At 50.9% G+C, this 19,901-nt stretch overlaps 6 protein-coding genes across 6 annotated transcripts; 1 reads left to right on the plus strand and 5 right to left on the minus strand.

The window, feature by feature from the left end:
* Nucleotides 1-3,755: 3,755 nt before the first annotated feature.
* Nucleotides 3,756-7,577, minus strand: CTRU02_212509 (uncharacterized protein; the record flags this gene model as incomplete). The annotated part of the gene is made up of 1 exon (XM_070205854.1): nt 3,756-7,577. One exon carries the CDS (start codon nt 7,575-7,577, stop codon nt 3,756-3,758), a length of 3,822 nt encoding a protein of 1,273 aa, XP_070060667.1.
* A 1,041-nt stretch (nt 7,578-8,618) lies between these two features.
* CTRU02_212510 (uncharacterized protein) lies at nt 8,619-8,759 on the minus strand (the record flags this gene model as incomplete). The annotated part of the gene is made up of 1 exon (XM_070205855.1): nt 8,619-8,759. One exon carries the CDS (start codon nt 8,757-8,759, stop codon nt 8,619-8,621), a length of 141 nt encoding a protein of 46 aa, XP_070060668.1.
* A 1,044-nt stretch (nt 8,760-9,803) lies between these two features.
* CTRU02_212511 (uncharacterized protein) lies at nt 9,804-13,177 on the minus strand (the record flags this gene model as incomplete). Its single annotated transcript, XM_036723918.1, has 2 exons — nt 9,804-12,163; nt 12,220-13,177. 2 exons carry the CDS (start codon nt 13,175-13,177, stop codon nt 9,804-9,806), a joined length of 3,318 nt encoding a protein of 1,105 aa, XP_036584601.1.
* A 3,069-nt stretch (nt 13,178-16,246) lies between these two features.
* CTRU02_212512 (uncharacterized protein) lies at nt 16,247-17,641 on the plus strand (the record flags this gene model as incomplete). Its single annotated transcript, XM_036723916.2, has 1 exon — nt 16,247-17,641. One exon carries the CDS (start codon nt 16,247-16,249, stop codon nt 17,639-17,641), a length of 1,395 nt encoding a protein of 464 aa, XP_036584599.2.
* Nucleotides 17,642-17,687: 46 nt separating this feature from the next.
* Nucleotides 17,688-17,972, minus strand: CTRU02_212513 (TPR domain-containing protein; the record flags this gene model as incomplete). The annotated part of the gene is made up of 1 exon (XM_070205856.1): nt 17,688-17,972. The coding sequence occupies one exon, from the start codon at nt 17,970-17,972 to the stop codon at nt 17,688-17,690; it is 285 nt and encodes a 94-aa protein (XP_070060669.1).
* Nucleotides 17,973-17,990: 18 nt separating this feature from the next.
* Nucleotides 17,991-18,665, minus strand: CTRU02_212514 (uncharacterized protein; the record flags this gene model as incomplete). The annotated part of the gene is made up of 1 exon (XM_070205857.1): nt 17,991-18,665. The coding sequence occupies one exon, from the start codon at nt 18,663-18,665 to the stop codon at nt 17,991-17,993; it is 675 nt and encodes a 224-aa protein (XP_070060670.1).
* Between the last annotated feature and the right edge of the window lie 1,236 nt (nt 18,666-19,901).

The following is a 19,901-nucleotide window of genomic DNA, read 5'->3' on the forward strand; positions in this document are numbered from 1 at the left end:
AAACAACGGAAGAGTTTCTGATGAGAAGCAGAGCGACAGCACCATACCAGCGGGACGTGACTTTTCTTGCATCCGACGGGGGAGGACTCTGTGAACACAGATACGGAGTTGGAGAGAGCGTGGCACTACTCTTTCGTTGCGACCCGGGAGCACTCAACCGACAGAGGAGGTAGGGTAATACTATTGACAGGATGGACATCTCGAGCTTGGTGGCGAGCAGGACGATCAACCCGGAAGGGTTTGCGGTAGGCGCAACAGTCACTGATTGTGGACTGTCTTGGGTTCTGTGGACCACTTGTTGGTACCCCGGGTGCGGAAAGCACCGTCATGTGAAGCAACGAGAGGGCTTCTATCCTAAACGGATGTGGACCTGGGACTTTAGTCCACGGCATGTCGTGGATTTCCTTCGAGAGAAGGAGCTGACGGAGGAGGAGGTACTTGCAGGTGGCAAGGTTTTCTTGCTCTACTCGGAGGAGTTAGGCGAAGCACTGCCGGGGTTCCGCTACCACTTGAGTCTGGTTGTTCGTGTGCCAGACGCGCGAGATGAGTGGATTATCGAGTGTGAACAGCAGGTTGACCGATGTGGAGGATACGTCCGTGACACTCCCTATATTGTAGTTCTTGGAGTGTTGCATCCTGAGACGGATGGATCTGCGATTCAGTCAGAGGATTTCGTTACTCTCTTCGGGAAGAGATTTTGTCTTCTTGGGTATCAGTACACTAGTCCAGGGAAACTAGAGTTTGTTTCGAGTAACTCGCGAGACTACTACTTAAGTTGTCAGATCTAGATTTGATTTAAGACGGAGTTGCTTATAATGTAGATGCTTTATGTCAAATGCACTCGGATGAGGTACTTATGGTGTTATGGATAGGCACCATATCTTTTACTACTCTGGGTGTAGAGTCGCCTTGTTTAGTGGATGTTATACTGTTACATACTTAGTGATAATCAAATGTTAAAAAGTCTATCATGATTGTGGAACTCCGGTATGGGGCGATGGCATGCCTAGATATTATCTGGCTTAGGTAACGACGTTGCTCTAGCGCCTGTATTCTTAAGCGTCCCTCGCTCCGCTCGCTTACTTAGAGAATACAAGCCGTTTTGTTCCTAGTTAATGCTGTTCGTACCGTAGTCAGGTCACCACAACTTATGGGCACAGAGTATCTGTTGTTACCAGACTTCTTAGAGAAGCTTTCCACGTTGTAGATATCCACTTGCGGGCAAGGTATCAATAGAAACCTATAAGGCTTGTTAGGTAGTATAGAAGATTGCGAAGAAAGGACGTAAAAAATGGATTTATAGAGTTAACCATAGAAATTTCTAATATTCTACTTATTCTTTCGCTTATTAACCAGATTTTGAGAGCTATATGGATGATAAAGACTGAAAGGTTTCTCAAGCCAAAGTCACTAACAATGTATTGGCTCTCAGCTTCATTCACGCATTGTGAGTATTTTCTTATCCTGTGTAATCAGGGCTCGGATCACCCCTTAGCCACGATATATACTGCTTGATTCTCAGCCTCTAACTAAGTATTACAAACCGAGTCACCGAACGGCTTACTAAAGGCGATATCCGAGATAATATCAAGGGTGAGATACTGTAACTTCCAAATCCTTCCAGCAGCTCGATTTCAACATAATTAATATTGTCGCACGTAGAAGGAGGTTTCAAGAAGATTGCTGTCGCAGACAGCCAAGATCTTGCTTGGTGGTCGTGATCGTGGATACATTTCTCGGCTAGCATGATTAAGGCTAGAAAGCGAAGAGGCCATCCATATTCGGGAATGGCTTTTATCCTGCGGCTCTTCTACGATCGTTCGAGATAGACAAGGCTACCGCACAAAAATTCGGTCAAGTTAGCGATATTAAAAGATCTAAGTATCTAAACTTACCCAGGTTGATGGTAGCGGGAAAACTATGACTCTGTTGGTATCACAGGATACCCGTGAAGTAGGATAACTAATGGGGGAACTGATCTGTATTCTGTCTTGTGTCTTTCGAAGAAGTTCCAGCAGAAGTGCTGGAGGAAGTGGCTGTTGGTCTCATAGCCGTCAGTCGGTCTGCCCGTCACGTGGGCAGCCCGGGTGCCGGCAGGACTGCCGGCGACGGAGCCACTTCAACCCGGAGTTCCGGAGTTCCGGCTATTCCAACAGGTTCTCGCCAGGCTTGATTGAGCAGCCGCAATTATACTTCGCCTCAGTCAAACTTCCGTTTTTATACTCGCAAGGCCCACAAGCTGAAAAATTGTCTGCTAAATAAAGTCATCAACATCATTAAGAAGGCACAAGCAGTCTAGTACTAACTCAACCTGGGCTTCCAACTTGCCACTGATGTTTACTAGGCATGATTTGAGATCAATAAAGGACCAAAGCCATAAACCGGACCTGGTACTGCAATGGGCTACAATCTTGTACTTCTCATTTAGGACTATCCCCGAGTTGCTACATGTATTTAAAATCCACATGATTACGTAGCTACACTAGTTCCTAAAACGAAGCAGAGCCCGCATAGGATAAAGATATAAGTAGTTCGGAGGAGCATTCTGATGTGTACAGTAAACTCCCCATCTGGAGGAGCTAACTCATGGCTGTAATACCTGCAAAAGCCGCACGCGGCCAAACCCATCTTGTTAGGCAAGTGTCAAGCCTCGGTAACAAAGCTCGTTAGACTGTCCCACATCACTAGGCTTATTAAGCAATAGCAATCGTGCATGCTGCCGAATCGTTTCTCAATCCCACCCTTGACAACGATACTACGGACTAGGGCAATGTATGCGCAGCCGAAATTGGCTTGAGTAGTAGTGTCTTTGAAAGAAGAATCTGGCTGCCAACCAGATCTTGAATATATCCATCTATTACGATATGCGGCGAAAAGGAATGACTTCGGAAGATCCTGAGATGGTCGCGCTGGTACGTATCGGCGATGCGTCACTTACGGAGTAGCCACCAATGTACATGATAGCCGTGTCAAAGGTGGAGAAGCTTCTAAGAAAGTACTACCCAGTTGTTGAAGGGGGACAGGCTAGAGAGAAGCCGACCAGTCGCTGTGATCTTTGCCTTTAAGAAAATCGATTGGGGCGACTTGGGTAGCTGTTACACTAACCGCCCGTTCAAGGCTTCCGTATGTATAAAACTCGACGCAGTGTATGTAGTAAATCGGTAAGCTAATTATTCCCTTAGCTAGACTGATTGTAAGGCTATTAACTGTCTAGGCTCTAGATCCGGTCGCAACAGAGTTTACAGCAAAAGGACACCATCTCATTGGTCGCAATTAAGCCGAATATTTAACCGAGTGTAGGGGGCCAGAAGTAGCTGTATGTCCACCGAGTTACTTAATAGAGCGGTAGAGCCGTCTGACTCAAAGTCTCTCAAGAGCTAAGGGCACAACATCAGCTCCTGACCTTCAATCTTAGAGAATTGTGACTCTCACTACACACACAGAGTCAATTACGCCCTGGCTAAGCCATAAAGGGCTCTTACGTCTATCTTACATGCTCTCCTTGTTGAGTTTTTACCCTGATCTCATATAAACCCATAAGCAAGATCCACTCCCGTCTGTGTCATTGGTTACTCCTTCCAATCTTTGCGGTTTCTCGTGAGGGTTAGTAGCAGGTGATCTTGGAGCCCATTCCTCCAAGTGTTCAGGTCCCTATCCTCGGCGGCTGAAGCGAGTCCTGCTGTCGGTGGCACGAGGGTGCGTAAGGGGTTAGTCGGTGGTTGGTGTTGGAAATGTGGTGTTGTGCTGTTGCTGTCCTAAGTTTGATTGATCTGCATATCGAGTCGTCCCGTTGCCATGGCAAACTTCACTGTTTCTCTTACAACGTCCATGTACGGCGACCAATCGTCAGGGTCGGATGCGGTCTTCCCGCCTAAGTAAAATGACAGATTGCCTCTGTGTGTATCAGTTCGTTGAATCATCGGTGCGCGTTGTTCTGTCCACTGGGTGCAACGGAAGAGGAAATGCCCGACCGTCTCTGCTGCTTGTCCGCATGCGCATTGGTCCGAGGGGGCCACTCCAATCTGGTGCAGGTACCAGTTGAGCCTGGCCATCCCCGTCCGTAACTGGGCCAGTATGCTGGCCTCCTTCCATGAAAACGAGTCGTATAGTTGCCGTGTATGCTTTCCCGGCAGGGCGGCGTCGACTCTGTTCGAGAAATTTCCTACCCCTTCCGGTAACCTGCAGTACTTCTGTAGTCCCCTCAATGCCTTTCTGATTGTGGTTGAGTATGCCCTGGTTGGCTTCTTCTTCGGCGTCTTTCCTTGTTGCGTGCTCTCTTTCGCCGCTGCCTTGGCCTCCAGTTTGATGTCAGAGTCTACGCCTGCCGGAAGCCAGAAGAGTGTAATCTTGTTGCCTTTATTTATGAGAGTGTTGACTGCCTTGCATATGCGACGGATCTCTTGTTGGCCTGATTGTTGTCGAGGCTTCCCTGCTGCTAAGACGGCCGCTTTGTTGGTGGAAAACACGTAGATGGCACGATAACGGATCCCTTTCGAGAGGGTCTCCAGCGTCTTTGCTATCGCCGTGAGCTCTGCTGTATATGGATTCTGCTCTTCCCTAGAGCCAGTTGTGTTTGATATTGTCGTCGTGGAGCCGCCTCTCCTGTGAGACAGGGGGAGCAGTATTGCTGTTCCGTATCCTACGATTCCGTTTCTTGCCGAGCTACCTGTGACAGCTCTCACGGCCCAGCCAGTCTGGATCGCCTTGGTCGCTTTGTCGCCGTCTTCTTCCACTACCGTAAGCATTTGGCTTTCCCATGGTGCCTGTGGGAACGCTTCGATGGTTTCCAGCCTGTCCACCGGCAGATTTCGGTATGTTGCGGCCATCTTCTGGAAAGGCGAGATGTGCCTCTTGAAGCCCTGAGGTCTGATACGTCGCAGTGGATGACTCGTAGGCAATGTATGGAGACGCACCCAGAACTTGATCGCTTTCCTGTCAAATCGTTCCTGGGCCGACTGTATGCTTGCTTCTGCTTCGGCAACCGCTGTGGCCACCGTGTTGAATGTTCCAATGATGGCTTGGGCTCCAATTCTCTGTACCCTGTTGATGACCCTCATCTGGGCTGTCCTGCACCTGTGTCTCCAGACGTTCGACGCATAATCTATTGTCGGCGCTACCGCCGCCACGAAGAGTTGCCTTGCCGTTGACGGAGATAGGCCTTTCAGTCGTCTGAGTTCCAACACAGCTTCGAGACCTTTCGTCGCCGCTTCTGCGATGTGTTGCTGAAAATAGAGTTTGGTGTCCATGATCACGCCCAGGACCTTCACGCGGTCTTTGGGCCGAACTGTATCACCCTTGATGTTGAAGGTTGCGTAATCTTCCGGATGTCGCCAGTTCCGCGTGAAGTGTATGATAGCCGTCTTGTCTGCCTCAAATGTCGCCCCGCTTCGTCGTTCCCAATCGAGCGCTCGGTCAATGATGGCCTGGATCCCTTGCCGGTTCGCCTGTCGCGACGGTCCGGTGACCCACGCCGTATAGTCGTCAACAAATGCTAGTGATCCTCCATTCTCATCGGTTTGGTGCTGGACCAAATCCGCGTTGAAGAAAAGGAACAGAACAGGCGACAGCGGCGAGCCCTGAGGCAGCCCAGGTTGAGGCAGGGAGCGGACCTCCGAGTCCTGCCCGTTGATCTGGATGCTTGCCGTTCGTTGCGAGCAGAATGCATCAACCCATTCCACCAGCTTTTCTGGTATTCCTCTCGCCTTGAGTCTCTGGAGCAGTCTTTCTTTATACACTCCGTTATATGCGCCTTTGACGTCGAAGCTGACCAGGCTGAGGACCTTTCTCTTCCTCCACGCTCTGTAGATGTATTCCTGAAGTAACACCAAGGCTTGTTCTGCCGACCTCTGCTTCCGAGCACCGAAATGGCTGGTAGGCAGGAGCCCGTGTGTCTCGACCGCATGAGATATCCTCTCAGCCATCACCGACTCTAAAACCTTCCCCAGTGTTGACAACAGCGAGATCGGTCGCCAAGCCTTTGCAACGGTGTAGTCATCCTTGTTCGGTTTCTTCAGCGGGATGATCTTTGCATGCCTCCACTGCCTCGGTAGTTCTCCCTCGTTCACCGACGTTTGGAACAGCGCATGTACCCGGTGTTTCACTATCGGCCATGTCTGCTTCCACACGGCCACCGGCAACCCATCTTCTCCGGGTGCTTTCCACGATTTGGCTGCGAACAGTTGCCTTTCCACTTCTTCCAACGTAATATCGGGGAATGGCACAGGTGGCCGCTGCGGACGCTGTCCCTCATCTTCGATGTTGTTCGGGAGCGGAGGGAAGAAGGTAGACAGCAGTTCCTCCGCCTGCTCTCCTTTTTCCGCCGTCTTGGAGCCGTCCGCCCTAATAAGCTGGGGGATCTTGTCGAATGAGGCGCCTTTGTCGGCGCCTAAGTACTTGACTGCCTTCCAGATGTTCGTGTCATCGGCCAGAAACCCTTGCCAGTGATTCTTCTTCTGTTGTCGGATTGCGTCATGATACTGTTTCGCCGCTGCCTGCGCTTGCTCTTCTAGGTCCGGCGGGCAGTGGCCGGCCCGTCTCTCCGCCCTCGCTCGGTTCCTCCAGAATGTGTGGATCCGGCGCAGCTGAGTGAGGTCCTCCGTCCACCACCTCTTCGCATACCGAGACGGCTTGGCTGTAGGCGTCAACGCCTCTACTGCTACCGTTACAGTAGACATGAGCCGGTCTGTCTGCTGCTGCACTGTGCCTCCCGTAGGAATACATTGCAGCGCGGCCTCGATCCTGGCATTAATCGCCTTCCATGGCGCGTTCTTGAACAAAAGTCGAGGTTTGCTGTCCGTGTCAGGAGTCGCAATCTCAAACGTTGTCTCAATCGCTTGGTGGTCCGATCCGTGGTCTGTCTCGTGCAAGGCGCATCTTGTCATCATCCTTGCCAGGTCCTCAGATGCGATTGACAGATCGATCGTCGTTGCCGCGTCGTTCTTGTGCCACGTTTTCGTCCCCCGTGGCAGGAGGCTCCTGAGTGACAAGTCGCTCATCAACTCGATGATCGGGTCGGCTTCTCCCTGCCTGGTCGCCGAGACGTCATCTCCTCCCCATAGTTGGTCATGCCGGTTAAAGTCACCAACAAAGACCACGTCCACCACCTCGCCTGCGCTACTCCTGACTCCCGCGATTGCCTGCCGTAACATTGAACATGTGCGGCGAAGCATCTCGGGCTCTTGTGCCGGCACGTACACAGACACAATCAGCACCCGACGACCCGGGAGTCGAAGAACGGCTCCTGTTATGTCCGGTGACGGTATCGGCACTTGCTCCGCTTCGATTTCCTTGTTCACCCACAGCATACTCCTAATGCCCCACCGTCCTTCCTCCCTCCACGCCGTCGGAACCATCCTAGTCCACCTACTGTGCCGCATCGGCACCGTCAAGATCTTCCCCTCTCTCTTCCACACCCACGGTTCCTGCACGGCTATAACCGTGAAATCCTGCAGTCTCTCGTCGTTCATCAGGCTCTCGTGCACTGCATCCTGTTTCCTCACATTCAGTTGAAGAACCTGAAAGTTTCTACTCATGGAGAGATGGGTAGAGCTTCGGACACTTCTTGCTGAAAGACTCATGCGCACCACCGCAAGGAACACACTTCAGTGCCGTTTCACGGCAATCCTTGTGGTGATGGTCCTCCTTGGCGCACCTTCCACACACCAAGCGGTTCGGGCATCGGACTGCCTTGTGCGGAGCGATCTGCTGACATTTGAAGCACTGTTGTGGTCGGGATTGGGGTTTGAACACCCCTGTGGTTCCTGATTCTCCGCTTGCGTGGAAGTAGCCCTCTGAAATAAGTCTTCTGGCGTCGCTGGCTTTGGTCAAGTAGACCGCCATCGATCCGTATGCTTTCGGGTTTTCCTGATCGCTTAGCCATACGATTTTGGCGACAGTAGCGTGGTTTTCCTTGCTAAATTCCTCCGCTGCTTTACTTCTGTACTTTCCTTTCTCCTCCCACACGGATGTCCATCGCACAAAGTCTACCTTGATTGGGTGCAGGTCGTCGTCTCGGACACGTATACCCGGGGCGATCTTTGTCTCCGCGATTTGCTTGACCATTTGGTGTTCCGCATCATCTCGGCAGACAACTCTGATGAGATTCTCACTCCTTGGGTTCACAGTCACGGCCAGGCACCGCCATCCCGCATGCCCGTCCGCACGCATTTCCTTTTCCACTGCCGCCCTGATTGTGCCCGCGCTGGGCTTGCTTCCATCTTCCTCTTCAGCGCTGAAGGTGTCGATCGTGCAGTACAGAGTGTCGGTCGTGTTGGTCGGTGTTGCGCCGGGCGTGCGGGCCCGTGCGTCGCTGTATTGGTTCGTCGAGGCGGTTCGGGCGACAGCGGCATAGGATGGGCTGGAGTCGCTTCGCGCCGGAGCCAGAGCCGTACATGCCTCAAGTTTTTCCCATGTCTTCGTGTTATCGTCTTCAACTTGCTGCTTCAACGCTTGCAGGTCGCTGCGGACTGTCTCCAGCTCGTCCTTGATTGACCGGAGTTCCTCGCTCGCCGTCCGAAGTTCGTCCGTGGTTTGTCGAAGCTCGGCCTGGATGTCCCTGTTGCGCAGTTCAGATTTCTTCCAGGCATTGAAAACCACCTGGAGGGATGCGTGGAGTTCCTTCATCTGCTTTCCCATGGCCAGGAGCAGTGTTCTGTCGTCGTCCTCGATCGCCTTGATCCTTCCTCTGGCGGCTGGCGCGCCCCTAGTGGTCGCCCTCCGCACCCCATTTCCTCCCTGCTCGCTCGGCTCTGCGGCCCCATCGTCGAGAGTGTCTCGGTTTCCTTCGTTTAGTAGGGCCTTGGTTGTCGGTTTCCGTATCCGTCGAAGTGGTCGCGCCGTTCCGCTGGCCTCTCCCGAGTCGGACGCGACGTTGATCGTATCCGAATCCGCCTGCATGTTTCACGACGGAACGCACCGAAAGTGGGTCCACTAGCGCCGCGCCACGCGTTTCGGTACCGCCCCTTCGCAAAACACCCAAATAACCCTCAACAGCAACAACAAAAGATAATGATTCCTCGATGATAATACAGCTTGTCCAGTGCCACATCTAAACACATCCATTTTCCCTACAGAGAAAATCGAAATCGGTTTCCGGCTTGTCAAATGGAAAAACTTTCTGTGCACAGACATTTGCGGATCCGGTCGTTGATAGGATACATGATGAGACCCACAGAGTACTTCCTTGATGATCTCCACAGCGAAGTTAGAAATGGCTTCTACACTGTGTTCGTGGTTTGGACCCATGTTGCACAATCCAAGATCCACGACCGGCGGTGATAATTGCACTCGATTTTATGCCACTTGGTTATGTCCCATGTCTGCATACGCATGTCCTACTTATACATCTAAGTCGCCCCGAGCCCAAGTCTGGGTCTATTACCAGCCTTTCTAAGATCATTGACAGGTATAAAAAATAAAAAAAAACTCAGCAAGAGTTAGGTGAACCGTATTGCTTACGTAGACTTCTTCCTCCGTGTTCGTTAAAATATATATCCCTAAGCGACTAAAAAGTAAAAACATGCCTGAATGAAACTCGGTAGCTCTTTGCCGGATGCTCACAGGCACAGGGTTGCATTCGGGCTCTTAATATATATTACACTAATTGCATTTGCATATGGTATATCTTAAACGATCAGTGAGGCACGTTTAATTATACACGTTACTATTAGACCTTCCCATCCGGAAATGCTACTGTACTATAGTTAATGCCGACACATTGAGAGATAAGATGAGCCTCTAAAACTGCTACACTAGAGTCTGTCTAGGCATCTTGATAAGTCTAAGGCCATGTTGTGTCTTAAGAGTCAAAAGAAATTGATCCCTAGGACCTTCTCCCTTAGCTCCAGTATCTGCCGATGCATCTGCTTTGCCTCATCGTACTTCCCCTGGTGTTTAAGCACGAGTGCCAGGTTGTTCATGGTGGTGAGTGTGAAGGGATTCTCTGGTCCCAGCCCCTTCTCACACGTCTCCAGTGTCTGCCAATACATCTGCTCTGCCTCATCGTACTTCCCTTGGCTACCGAGGACTTCTGCCAGGCTGTTCATGCTGATGAGTGTGCGAGGATTGTCTGGCCCTAGCAACTTCTTATACAGCTCCAGTGTCTGTCGATACATCTGCTCTGCCTCATCGTACTTCCCTTGGCTACCGAGCACATCTGCCAGGTTGCTCATGCTAGTAAGTGTGTCGGGATTGTCTGGTCCTAGTAACTTCTCATATAGCTCCAGTGTCTGTCGATACATCTGCTCTGCCTCATCGTAATTCCCATGGTTGTCAAGCACTCCTGCCAGGTTGTTCATACTGGCAAGTGTCAAGGGATTTTCTAGTCCCAAAACCTTCGCCCTCAGCTCCAGTGTCTGCCTATGCATTTTCTCTGCCTCATCGTAGTTCTCCTGTTCTCGAAGGACTTCTGCCAATTTGTTTATACTAGTGAGTGTGTCGGGATTGTCTGGTCCTAGTACCTTCTTATACAGCTCCAATGCCTGACGATGCATCTGTTCAGCCTCTTCGTACTTCCCCTGGCTGCTAAGCACGAGTGCCAGGTTGTTCATGCTGGTGAGTGTGGAGGGATTCTCCAGTCCCAGCACCTTCTCCGTTAGCTCCAGTGTCTGCCGATGCATCTGCTCTGCCGCTTCGTACTTCCCTTGGCTGCTAAACACGAGTGCCAGGTTGTTCATGCTGATGAGTGTGTCGGAATTCTCCAGTCCCAGCACCTTCTCCATCAGCTCCAGTGCCTGCCGATGCATCTTCTCTGCCGCTTCGTACTTCCCCTGCCTGCTAAGCACGAGGGCCAGGTTGTTCATGCTGCTAAGTGTCAAGGGGTTCTCCAGTCCCAGAACCTTCTCCTTCACCTCTAGTGCCTGTCGATGCACTTGCTCTGCCGCTCCGTACTTCCCAAGGAGGCTATTGCTTTGTCCTACGCTAGACAGCAGATCCCATAACGCCTCATTGTCTGTGCACCAATCCCCAACTTGAAGTGCCGCTTGCGCATGTGGTAAGTAGGTCATCCAAACGTCTCTGTTCCTATGGTCTGGCCAAGGGAACTTCTTGTATAGCCAGCGAATCGTCTCTGTTGCCTGTTTTTCTTTCCTTCCTTGGTCCCTCAGCCAGTTCCGCATCACCAAACGCACCAGTCGGTGGATATCGAACCTATCCATAGCGTCCCGCTTCTGAATGAACGCGTAAGCCATCAGCGTGCTTATCGCTTCATCCGCCGCCATCTCGTCGTCCGTATCTTTTCCATCTCCTTCAGAAGGCAAAAGAGCCCTTGGTATGTCTTTCTCTGCGAGATAGCACATGAAACTGAGGTACTTCGCTGCAAGTGGGTTGTCCCTAGAGATATGCATAAACGAGATCAGCCACGTCGTAGCCACTGGGTTCCGGATAGCCTCATATCGATCCTGATCTTCGAAATCTTTGCTCAGCAGCTTCACTAGCTTCTCGTCACTGGCCTTGCAATACCCAAGGTACTTGGACACAGTCACACTCATGTTGGCGGCCATGTAAGCCGACGCCTGTCGTATAGCCAGCGGCAGATAAGTGAGGTGCTCGAGCAACTTTGTCGTGCTTAGTTTGTCGCCCATTTGACTTTTGTCCAAGCCGGTACACAACAGCTGAGTGGCTTCCATGGTATCCATCTCCTGTAGATGCACAGGATGACCTCGACTCCATCTTACTGCAGCCTTGTGATTCCGCGTTGTAAGCAGAATAGAGCCCTTCCTATTCCAAGGGAAGTACGTTATCAGCTTCGAGTTGGTAAATAGTAAATCTATGTCGTCGGCGTTATCGACGATAAGAAGCCAGTTGCCGACGTCGTCCCTTTCTAAGGCCGCCTTGACCAAGCTTTTTATATCCGCTTGGTCATCCTCGATGCCTTGGATACTAAGCCTTCGGCCGATGTCGCGACACGCATTCTCAAACATCACCATGCTTACAGCCGGCACCCAGAACACTAAGCAGTCTGGGTGTGCGTCGCGAACGCGGTAGGCGGCTTCGATGGCGACCTGTGTCTTACCGACCCCTCCGAGACCGACGATGGCTGTCCTTTGGCAGGTGTCTTTCTGGGCACTTGGGGGTACCCTTTCGAGCAGTTGCGTTAAGATCGCATCTCTGCCAACAAAGTTTTCATTCCGGCCGAATGGAACGATAAAGTAAGGTTTTCTATAGGCTAGTAGGTATTAGACATGTATTGAACCTAGTAATCAAATCGTAATTTTTACTTACAATCTTCCTCTCCATCTAGATTGCTTGAAATCAGCGGTGGGACTGTATTTAATAGTTCTTTGCCGTATGCCGCTGCCGTCGCTGCTGCATATGGCTGCCACCGCTTGTTTTTATGCGCGTCTGCATAGTCGCAGATGCCGCGAATGACAATGCAAGGGAAGTTGTTCATCAAGCCAGCTGCCTCCATTTCGAAGCACAACACACCTCCCAGCTCCTGACTATGCCTATCGCGCGTTGGTCCATCCTTCATTACTTGGTTCCCAGACGCGATATTGCCGAAGAAGAGGGCTGGTTTGGTGGTCGCGCGTGGCTTCCTATCCACTATATCTTCTAGACGGCATTTTGCACATGTGGGACCACCGGCATGAGTTGATAATGCATGGTATAAGGTGTCGCTCTCAAGTCCCGGCGATGCAAAATCTGGCTTATCAGAAAGCCGAGAAAGGTAAGCGAGGACTTGCGTCTTGCCTCGAAAATTGTTCGCGCGGAGCTTGGCCAAGGCGTTGAGGAGGATCGTCGGTGGTGCATTGAGGCTACCCGTGCGAGCGATACGACCGTCAGCCCCCGTTTTCCCGAAGTCATATTGGATTACTCCCCCATGCTGTCCTGTCGGCTGGCTAATGACTACGTCGCCGAGACGAACGTCGATGTCGTTCTCGAGGTCTGGGACGCCGCCACCAATGCCGACAAGGACACTGAATCGCAGCGATGGGAAATTTTGCTTCATCTGGCTCGCGACGATTGCCGCTTGGTTTGTTCCCATCTGGCCGGCAGGCAGAGAGGCAGTCACGACGTTGTGGACGCCGATACGACCAAAGGAGTAGACGTTCGAATCAGACGACTGGGACGGGAGGTCAGCGTATTCCTCGTCCATCATTTCCGCCGCGGCTGCCAGCTCGATAGGCAAAGCGCAGACCCAGCCGACGGTGAAGTCGCGAGCGGGGATGGACTTAGGCATGGCGCGCCAGTTCGACACTAGATTTTAGATAAGAATTGACGATGTTTAAACTATGTGAGAAACTCGACGTATTGACACCGTAGTATTGAGCCGTTTTGCTTTAGTGAAGAAAGCTCTGCCTGCCGAGGACCGACCGACGAGAACAACTCTCCCTTCACAGCCTGGTCGTAAGGGGTCACACGCGGGAAGATGCGATCCCATAAGACCAACTAGAATGAAAGCATGCTGATTCGTGTGATTAGCTGTCCGCCTTCTGTGCGTTATTTTTTGAGTCGACCTTCCTGCATACGCGCTGCCTAGGACGACAGTTGTCACCAGCTCAGGGCATTGGGAGGGCGGCAGGACTCCCCTCTAGCGGTCCGTCAATGATTTTGAGATACTTGCAAACTGTGATACAAGCGCAAGACGAAATTCATGAGAAATTTGATGTATGAAGATGTTTGTTTGGACAGTGTGCCCGCCGGGTCCGCATGACGAGTTCTTCTTATCCTCCTCAGCCTGATCGGGAGGGTCGTCATACACAAGAACATGCCAACAGCGCAAGATCAACCAGAGTCGCAGTGAGGCACGCTAGTCGGATTGGTTGCCTGTGTTCTTCGCACCAATTACATACGGGGTCGTCTACCTGTGTGAAGCGAACCAATGGCCTACTCAATCGCGGCCCATAACGATAGTACAACTGAGAACTGCGTAACATATTAAAGAGCCACAGGCTCTGCAGCTCCTTTGGTAGATGAGGCGGTAGTGCTGCCAAATAACGTTGAGGCTTTTTGCGGATCTCTTCTGTTTGCCCCGGTCGGATCTCGTCGACCGATCCCTGTGGATCTGTAGTTCATCTGGAACTTCAGACGCTGAAGACAACTGTACTATGGTACACCTCCGCCATCAACCCAAATATTAGCGTGGGAAGGTCCAACTGTTACTGTCCAATGCAATGTTTATATTCAATAGGTAACAGTGGGACCCATGCCACGCTAACATTTGGAATGCTGGCGGAAGTATACCATAATAGTAAAGCAGGGGGGCCTGTTCCCACTTCAAATTACCCACACATGGGGGCGGCCGGCAACGCTAAAAGTAGCGTGGCCGCGTAGCTAGCTTCCGATGACCCATTACATGGACCACTATTAAAATTTTACCCACGCTACGGGACAGGACAGCACCTGCGCGTTTTCCACATATATGCTCCGTGGAAGGAATCCAATCAATCAGCAACAGCATAGGAAGTCCGCGAAGATTCCGCGAAATCTGAACCTTGCCTGACATGTAAGTACAAATGTATCAATCAATAGAGGTGACCGTATTGGGTTGGTGATTACGGACGACTAACAGGACGTGTTATCGTCAGGTCTGGGCCACGCACAGCTTGATGTCACATTATTGCTTAAACAGCGAGGATTATGCCACTGTACCGCTAGACAGGTATCTGGGATTCAACTACTTCTCAAATGACAGTATCATGAACAGACTACTAAATACAAATAGCGTGGATTTACAAGCTGGTCTGCGCTTGATGGCACTGCTCCTGTTCCAAGTACGGAAGTCGTTCAGCCATCTCGTTCCTTAGAACTAGGCACCAACTCCTAACAATACCACCAACAGCTCTGATGCATATGTATGCTCGCCTATTATTCACTCGCTATCTTGGGTGTCACCTGCGGTCGCGCAATCTGATCGTTCATCCCAGTTTCTTTTAGGTGGGCCGGACGGGTGCCGGAGCTTGTCAGCTAAGGCTAGCAATTTAGCTTCGCTCTTGGAAACATGCTGCCTCAGTTCCCTTATCAAAATGTTAGCATTCGGAATACACCCTATAGAGACAGGCAGTACCTAATTATATTGCGTTGCTCAACCTCAAGTTCAATGATTTTCAGTCGATATACATCATACACTGGTCCAGCTCTATTGGCAAGCTCGAGACCCAATTTAGTTCTGTGACCGGAGTCCAAGAGCTTGTCAATGGCGGTGCCAAGGGAACTCAGAGCGGCGACAGCCAGCTGGTTGTCACGGAGTAAGGGACTGTCGTCCGCAGATGAGGAAGAGAGCTTCAGCTCAACTTGCTTGGAAGCCTCGTCGATAGTTTGACGTGTTTCCCCTATTGTTTCCTTAGACATTTCATCTTGGGAGGGTGACACGCCAGAGGCTGACATATCAAGAAGTGCTTGAAGGGACAGCGAGTGATGATATGAAGGTCCGACGACAGGGAGTTTTGAGGCGCTCTGTAGTGCTGGGTCGCAAATCTAAGACTTTTCGGTTGCTGTGTGAGATGTAGTAGTAAAGGCTGGAGGGGTTAGAGGGCGGGGAAAAGGACATGTCGCGTTGGTTGGGGTTTGAGCCAAGCTTGTTGGACGCGAAATCGGCCCCCCATTGTTTACAGTGAGAACTGCTCACGCACGATTTAACTTCATCTGGGCTGACGGCACTGACGGAACAGGTGGGACTTCCACTACAAATTCTCAGAAAATGCCACGTGGTAAACGTGCCCTATGGCAGAGTTAGCGCCGGGGCCCGGCGCCCCACAGAGAGAATTTGACGATGTGCAGCTCAGTTCGATCCGATCTGATTTAATCCCATCGAAGAAACCTTATCCGATTGAAGAGGAACTTCAGACGGTCAAGCGCGTACGGAAAGGTGGGCCCATACAGACACCCGATATGCGAATTGCATTTAGTATGGAGTATAGTACTCCATACTAGAGGAGAGGTAAAACAGCCTTGGCAAAGTGGATCGTTTCTGAAGATTTTGGCCAGGAAAAAACCCAGAAATAACTAGGGACTAGGCAGAAGATTATATGTTTGGTCACAGCGACTAAATTTCTAAGTGCTTTGAAGTGGTATTTGGAAGGAACAACTTGGCAGGAGCCATCACCGGACCCACTAACCATCATCGAACCAGATAAGTGGTCTTTCCAAGATGACGTCAAACCGCTTGCAAACCCCTGTCGTGTCGAACGGCCATGGAACCTTCTGGAAGCTTACCACACCCAATCATGAGACTTTGGACTCATTCGAACACGGATCGTGCTTTTTCAAAGCTTGAGCTCCTACACAGCCTGCTTCACCTACAACAAAGATGTCCTTCCCTGCATCGGCATTCGATGTCTCGCACGACGCGTATGACGGTTATGACTGGCCAGCCTTCGATCCGACAGATGCTTTCCAGCATGCAACCAGTCTTCAAAGCGCTCAACACGCGACCGCCAGCCCTGTGGTGGTTGACGTAGAAGACGCTCAGACAGTCTCTTCATGTCTAAGCCCCAGCCCTAGCCTATGTCTCACCCAGGCATCTGTGTCGAGTGACAGTCTTCCCTTGCTGCAGCTGGCTGACTGGGATGAAAACGGGGCCTACGATGAGCAACCGCCAACGTGTATCCATTATTCCATCGAGTGGAAGTTGACAGCGAACAACAGAATAGTGTCCAAAGACAGTGAACCGGACCTGGTTCTTGCACCTAACGCATACTGGGAACGAACACTGCGCCAGAAGCTCGACAAGCTGGTAAGAAAGAAACTGCCATCCAACAAATCATTTAGGATAGATGATACCAACGTTACCGTGTCTGTGCGAGACCGCTCCCAACGTGACCTTGTCAAACGATTCGACGACCTTGATATTGACTGGCGAGTGGTGGAAAGACAGCTTAAGGCCTGGGGCAACCTCTTCCGCGCTGGAAAGGAACTCAGAGTCCAGATGTCTTTCAACTATGTGGAATCTGGGCCCCCGACTGCTGTACAACGAGGAACTAAGCGTGCCTTTTCCTCTGTGACGCAGGATAGGCTACATGAGCGCGCGGCGCAGCTAGACGCCGAAGAAAGCTCCACGGGTCAGCCATCTATTTGGCGTCGGGTCTATGCCTTGATGAGATGCCCTGGGCCGCCGTGCAGTCTGGGACCGCACTGCTGGATTGATGATTACGGCAAGAAGCATTACAAGCTGAAATCGCATCACTTTAGGTCTCTTATCCGACACGTGGAGCAGGGCGGTATGTTGGACAGTCAAAGTGACATGCCAGAAGATATTCGCGACCAGCTTTATGCCGAGGAACAGCAGCACGCCGAAAGACAGCGCAAGACTAGTGCTTCGTCATCAAGCAATCTCCCACCGATTAACATAACGAACGTGCTGCCAGCCTCATCACCTGTCGCATCGACCGTAGGTCCTGCAACCCCTGCTGCAGTCTCATCTCCTGTCTGCTGCAATGTTGCGTTGGCCTTGGAGATTCCAGGGCCGAGAGATGTAGCCGTGCGAAAGTATTGCGTTTGGCAGTGTTCCCAGGTAGAGAGCGAAACGCTCAAGAAGGAGTTCTGGAAGGCGTGCAAGGCCGCGCTCGATTGCGGTCTTGATCTCGAGCAGGTGCATGAAGATCAAAACCCCAACTTTTTCGTCGAACAAGGCGTCAAGGTTGGCATAGCGGGCCAGTTCGTCCGTGATATTGGAAAGTGGGTTGAAAAATTTAGTGGAGTATGACCGCTGGTAAATTAGACATTTAGATGGAGCTTAATCTTCTACGTTGTCAGGGCTCCTCAATAAAGATTCCCGCGTTTCGAAAATGACCTCTAGCGCTTGCCTTTCTCGCGCCAACCGTTTGCACACACCATTTCAGGAACCCTGGGAAGTCCTCCGCAGGGAGACCATCATGTTGTTGATAGTGGCGTTTGATGAAACTTTTGAGCTCCCCAAAATTCTCTTCGATAGGGTTGAGGTCAGGAGAGTATGGAGGGAGAAAGTGAGTTTTAACACCTGCTCTTGCACAGAGCTCTTGGATCCGATCGGAGTGATGAAAAGAGGCATTGTCCATGATGATGACAGATTTCGGCTATGGCCACCTTCCACAATAAGGTAATAGGTCCTCAATAAAGCTTTCGAATACCGTGCTGTCAGTAGTGCCTTGAAAGATGTGTGAGTATATAATTCCGTCTTGGGTATAGGCAGGCAAGATCTGGTATCGTCGGTCGCGATGAAAACGAGCGACCTGAATAGGGGTTACTCCCAGAGGAGACCATCCAGTTCTCCGGAAACCAGCACGCTTGTCACAGCCTGACTCGTCTACGAATACTAGGTGATAAGAGCGGAAGGCTGATAGTCCATGAAGGTAAAAGTCTCTGAGATCTGCGTTCCGCTCCTGAGCAACACGGCGGGCTACTTTCTTGCTCCAACCGGCGGACGCTAGAGCCCGGCTGATGCTTGATGCTGTCACCCAAATTTCGAACTCGTCCCAGAGAAACACAATCATTTCGTCTCGATAGAGATCGGGCTTTTCGATCAGTCTGTCGCACAAGGCACTCAGCATCGGCGGCGTGATGCTACGGGGCCGTCCAACCCCGTTAGGGGGAGCTCTTGTATTCCCAAAACATTCCAGATTTGCTCGTATGTTGTATACCGTCCGCGCACTACACCCTGCAGCATTGGCTATGCTGACATTCGTGAACTGTCTGCTTGAGATCATGTCCCGGATCAGCTCGTGTTGCGATGCAGCGAGGTTGGGTGCCATTGCGAGGCGGTCGTCTGGACATGCATTGTCCCCTGTCAAAACGTAGGCCTAGCATACTATACATATAGAGCTATGAAAGGCTAAGCTACTACATATACTGTAAGTAGCAGAGCCGGAATAGCTGATAGAGATATCGTGAAGCTGATTTCCGACATGATTTGGATTATAGCTACACACACACACACACACACAATTTATTACGCCCGGCGGCGGAGCCGAAAGGGCCACTAAAGCTGACTACACACACATTGCTGAGCTTATGCCTTTGTCTCCTTAAAGCCCATAAGTGATGTCTTCGTTTCCTGTTTGCACCTCCATATCTGCCTTCTCACTGCGGATTCCCGTGGTTTTAGTTGTATTATTAGCATGCCATCTTGAAGTTACTTCTCCAAGTGTTCAACGTCCTATCTACGGCGGCTGAAGCGGTGCCTGCTGTCCATGGCACGATTATAGCTACAGTCGCGTTCGAAATTGGTTTCATGCTTTCCACACAAGAAACACTTCTTTCCTGGACATTTTGGTATCCACTTGCTGACAGGTACAGAGCGACCCATGTATAGTACTTGTTGGAAAGATGATAATACCCCTGTAGGTAATCCATAATCAGCTCTTTACTTTGCAAACATAGGGCTGAGCGTCTACAATAGCTGCCACTCTCTGTATCGTTTTCTCTCTGGGAAGTAGTGTGGAGACGTTCGCAGGTACCATGTCTGCAAACAGGTCCATTATTGTCTCTTGGTTGGAAGCGCCAGGACAATCATGCCGGAAACCGAATTCGGATTCAACTGTAGGTTGCCAACCACGCTGGCTTTGGAGAGAAGAGGATCAAAAAACGGATGAACAGTCAAGTAGACGTAAGCCAGTTCATAAAATCGAAGCTTGCATTAACTACACATATTTCAGCTGATTGTGGATCCTTGATTGTGCAACATAAAGCGTGAGTGCGAAACCACTGCAGAAGCCAAAAGGCGCTCTTTCAGTCTCCCAAGGTCCGACCGATGTTGCATAAGCGTGAAACAAATAAGCGTAATCTCTATTTTATGAAAATGAGTTGTGTCCATCTGGCTTTGTGCACCAGCTGGCGCCACCTGCTGTCTGCATCCATTTCATGATCACAACTCTCTTAAAAGTGGACAAACCTTCGAGTTGGCGTCAAGTTTGGCGGCCGTACAGTACATACACTTACATGCAAGTCTGTCTTCCTCTCTGAACTCGAACACTTTCTCTTTTAAATCA

The sequence above is a fragment of the Colletotrichum truncatum genome (genome assembly GCF_014235925.2).
Source record: "Colletotrichum truncatum strain CMES1059 chromosome Unknown Contig_0008, whole genome shotgun sequence".
NCBI classification, from domain to species: domain Eukaryota; kingdom Fungi; phylum Ascomycota; class Sordariomycetes; order Glomerellales; family Glomerellaceae; genus Colletotrichum; species Colletotrichum truncatum.